This window comes from Sinocyclocheilus anshuiensis, unplaced genomic scaffold (genome assembly GCF_001515605.1).
Source record: "Sinocyclocheilus anshuiensis isolate Anshui unplaced genomic scaffold, SAMN03320099.WGS_v1.1 scaffold941, whole genome shotgun sequence".
Taxonomy (NCBI): Eukaryota; Metazoa; Chordata; class Actinopteri; order Cypriniformes; family Cyprinidae; genus Sinocyclocheilus; species Sinocyclocheilus anshuiensis.
The window spans coordinates 402,988-407,657 of NW_015555791.1; the positions used below are offsets into that span (position 1 = coordinate 402,988).

The following is a 4,670-nucleotide window of genomic DNA, read 5'->3' on the forward strand; positions in this document are numbered from 1 at the left end:
AAAGGAAAAATTGAAATCGCATCATATGACCCCTTTAAAACCATGTAATGCAGTAGATGCCCATGTCTACAAGGCACAGACAGTCAGTTCAAATAAATGAGCAATCAGTTTTGCCAGTCAAACACCAGGAACAGACAGAGATAGACAGACATGACTCACTTGCTTTGGTAGTGTGTGAGGAAGTGTTGCGGGTCTGCTGGTGTATGTGAGAGGCTTGTGATGTTGGGGGCGTTCAGGACGAATCCTGATGAGCCCTGTAGAATACAGAACAGCCAGTACACTACACTATTCCAGAAATCCCTCTTAAAGCAGCAGCGGCACACCAAAATATATCAGATTTCCAATCATCTTTTTAGTGGATGACTGTTCAAAGTGTTGTTGAGGTGAGCCGTGTCATCTTTGAGTGCTTTTGTGACATTAAATCGGAACTGGCACAGAACAGGCTGTCTTCCAAATGGCTTTTCTTGAAAGAAGAGCACATTTTGCTCATTTTTTACTTGTAGTAGAAATTAATTGACAGTGTCATTTACAGATTTAGTTCACACACTTGTCATTACAAACCTACACTATTAGAATAAAAGGTACAAAAGCTGTCACTGGGACAGTACTCTTCCAAAGGTACTAATATGTACCATGCAGGTACTAATAATGGGTAAGGGATAATTCAACCAAAAATGTCAATTTTGCCATAATTTACTCACCCTCATGTTGTTCCAAACCTGTATGAATTTTTTTCTTCTGTTGAACACAAGAGAAGATATTTTGAAAAATGTTGGTAACCAAACAGTTGCCATTGATTTCCGTAGTATTTTCTCCCATACCATGGAAGTCAATGGGGACCTGCAACTGTTTGGTTACTAACATTATTCAAAGTATCTTTTCTTTGTTCTTTTTTTTTAGCTGAAGAAAGAAACTCATAAAGGTTTGGAACAGCTTGAAGGTGAATAAATGATGACAGAATTTAAATTTTTGGGTGAACTATATATCCCATACAGCATAATATTATTTTAAATATATTTCAAAATATATACAAATATAAAAAAATATATTTATGTAAATATATTTTCTACCAATATATTTTGGGACATTTTTTGTACATTTTTGAAAATAAATTTTAAATGTATAAATATACATTTTTTAAAAATTGAAAAATATATATTGACCTCTATACATTTCAGTCCAAGAAAATGCATTCACATGTCATATTTGAATAAAAACTTGATTTGTTGTCTATAACACGTGCGAACATAAGGAAAATAATTTTAAATGCTCAAAAAAATGTATATATATATAAAGAAATAGATAAGATATTTGAACAGATAAGATTCGAAAGCCATGGAGAAGAAATAGATTGACAGAAAGTCATATGGATTTGAAACAATGGTGACTAAATGATGGAATTGACGTTTTTGGGTGAACTATTTCTTTTAATGGTCAAATCTAATCTTCCATATGTGTAACTCAATAAAATGTACATTGTTCAAATAGATTTAAATGAACAACCAGTCATAGCCAAACAAAAAAGTGCAGATTTCACCATTACACAAATGTAGAGGGCAAAATATATTGGTTTTATTTACCATTGGCCCAATGGACCATCTAGCTGCAGCAGTTCTAGTCTTCTGTCCGCTGTCTTCACTAACGCCATCCTGCAGAAAGGCCTGTGGGCAGAACATCCAATAAACCCTGATCCTTAATCAGAGAACTTGTTGTAGTCTTAATTGCAGAGTTTATCTAGTGATAGAGATACTCACTGAACTGGTCAGAGGCCTCTGGGTTTCTCTTGTAAATGCTACAGACCTCATCCAACTGACGCACATCTTAAAAATTGTCGAGATGTTGATGGACAGAGTAATAGCAGAGAACGAGAGAAACAGAGAGACCACCTGTAGGAAACATCCGGGAAGGAAGTCAGTCCTCATCACACTTTCCTGTGTCCTGCGAGCGTCATCCTGACAACCATCATTACCCAATCAGAGCAGAGAGTAAGCATAACATCGGAAAAAGGATTTCATTATGTGATTCTCATCATGTATACAGCATGGATCAGTGCAGTTAAAAAACATCTTGACAATGACTTTGACAACAGATTAAAATGAGGAGTTCACACACACACACACACACACACACACACACACACACACACACACCATGTTAATATTTTGAGTGAGGAAGGTATTCAGCTGTAGATTGGCTTCCTTAGTGTATCCACTATCTTCTATGGGTCCAACTAAAACAAAAACGCACTGATCTGAAACACCTATAATGCAACATCAATCCACAAAGAACCATTCTTTTTAAAACACACCACTTACCCAAAACTCTGAGGCGGTGAGGAATGTAAGTGCCTTTATATTCAGTCTGACAGGACGCTGCTCTCTAAGAAACAGAGAGAGAGAAAGTAAAAGCACAATGAGGCCAGGGTGAAGTGACATGGCACAGTGCCCTTGAAATCTGCTGCGTTTCTATGTGTGTGTCTTTGGCTCTCACAGGTCTTGGCTGAGTTTGGAGCTGCAAATATCCGCTCTCTCTGCGTCTGGACCCCGAGCAGGCCAAAGGCTCCGTCCCGTCGGGCAGAACCAGACGCTGGTAATGACGCTTCGTTTGAGACTCAAAACTGTCCAACAGTGAGAGACTAAGAGAAAAGGAAAAGTATACGTGTCTACAATGATTTAGTGAGGTGCAAAAAGGCTTTGGAGTGTACAATTTGTGCGATTTCGAACACACACACAATCTGGGTCTTACCCAAACTGTGGATTATCATAGCGGTCCAGGCTGGAGCTGTAGTACAGAACAGGACGGTGGTTGGCAGAGTAACCCGTTCCAAAATGATGACCTAGACATGACTGAAATAACTCCTTACCTGGATAAAAGAGGACACAACTCATGACAGATTCAACATCCTATATTCCACAACACAACACAAATCTCTACAGGATATCTATAGTTGAAATAAGGATGCACCAATACAGACATTTTGGACATTTTATTATTTTTGCTGACTGATATGATAATTATATACTATATATATTTTTTATTAAATATGTACTTATAGGAACAGGTCACCCAAAATGCTGTATGCTGTTATTGCTTTCTGTAGAATACAAAAGTAGACGTTTTGAAGAATCTTACAGTGCTCTTTTCCATACAGTAGTTTATAGTGACCACAGGTTGTGGAGTACAAAAATTATACATAATAAAACTTTTTAAAAATAATAAAGTACCATATATTCATCATAAAAGTAATCCATATAACATAAATATGCTATATTCACTGAACTAATCATTTATTTGGGCAAAATTAGATGTTTACAACTTCAATTCCTCTAAAAGAGGTTGCATGAAGATTCTTTACAAATTCTCTTTCTGCATTCCACAATAACCATTTACAAGTCTGAAACCAGACAAAAGTAGGGAAAATAAGAAAGAAAAATTATTCTTGCACCGATCTAGAGTTTTGAACGTTTCCAGTAAAATAAGCAATCAAAACATTATAATGTGTGGTAGAAAAGATGGATGGCTGTTTATGTTTCAAACTGTGGCATAGAAAAAGGCTGTTGTTTTAAATGGGGAAATTATGACCTGATATTGTCTGGCTTCAGTATCAGTCTGATCATGCCAATGTCTATAATCATAAATAAAAAAAAAACAAAGTATAGTTTGATGATTCTAAGGTTACTCACTGTAAGACTGTCTGTAGGAGGTGCAGTATTGGTCGAGGCCGATGTTAGTCGGACGCCCCCCTGGTCTGCCTGTTCCAACCAAGGGTTTGACTGCATCCAAGGGTCCAACCATCTGTGACTGTGACTAACCTAACAAAATACAGAACCTGTACACACACACACACACACACACAATGATAAATGAATGGTTGATGTGATGTTTTATTTCCAGTACCATACACAATGGAAGAATTAGTTTGATATAAACAAACATTTTCCAATGCAGTCTCTGACTGAGGTCACATTAACACTAAGCGACGTTACTGCAGATACAACATTCATAATGTCAGTCTAAAGATTTCATCGCCATTTATTTACTCGTTTACCTTAATAGCGTCATTTAAAAGTGCACTTGATGGGTCTTTGAACCGTGAAACAACAAAATATGTATACTGATATTATTGTTATTTTTGTATGATTTAAATAACTTAATAACACTTAATAAGTTTTTAGTCATAAACGGTTCGTCCGTTACCTGTCGCACCTACCACATGTACCTGTGCGCGCCGTGAGTTGCTCTTTTATCCCCGCGCTCGTTACCAGGTAACCGTTACCAGGACAATAGCAGCGAGAGGCGCGAACTCGTCACGTGACACGCGTGTGACACGACGCGGGAAGGTGAGGTAACGGCTTTACAGTACATCACACTACTGTTCAACAAGAAGTTTAAATAATTTTAACATACAAACTTTATCTGGTGGAGATTAAAGATATGAGACATTACAAAATAGAAAGGGATCATTTTTAACGGCCTACGAATCGATGTACGTACGAAAATAACCTCAGACGACGACTGATGACATACACACTACACTAATATAGGCTACGAACCCTTACGAAAATGAACCAATGTTTTATTACAAATAAAACCAAATAACATGGTTATTAAACTATGGTAACCACAAATTAACCATGGTTTTGCTACTACACTAACCATAGTTAAACCAT

The 4,670-nt window shown here is 37.0% G+C and overlaps 1 protein-coding gene across 1 annotated transcript in view; it reads right to left on the reverse strand.

Moving 5' to 3' along the window:
- The window catches only part of LOC107674809 (protein phosphatase 1 regulatory subunit 32-like), a 5,522-nt gene extending 1,727 nt beyond the window's left edge, over positions 1-3,795 (reverse strand). The window contains exons 1-8 of the mRNA XM_016468914.1: positions 3,684-3,795; positions 2,746-2,863; positions 2,491-2,635; positions 2,316-2,379; positions 2,151-2,260; positions 1,755-1,952; positions 1,581-1,661; positions 160-254 (exon numbers count right to left, since the gene is read on the reverse strand). Of these exons, the coding sequence (XP_016324400.1) occupies positions 160-254; positions 1,581-1,661; positions 1,755-1,952; positions 2,151-2,260; positions 2,316-2,379; positions 2,491-2,635; positions 2,746-2,863; positions 3,684-3,795 (923 nt within the window). The remainder of the gene's footprint in view (positions 1-159; positions 255-1,580; positions 1,662-1,754; positions 1,953-2,150; positions 2,261-2,315; positions 2,380-2,490; positions 2,636-2,745; positions 2,864-3,683) is intronic.
- Positions 3,796-4,670: the final 875 nt, after the last annotated feature.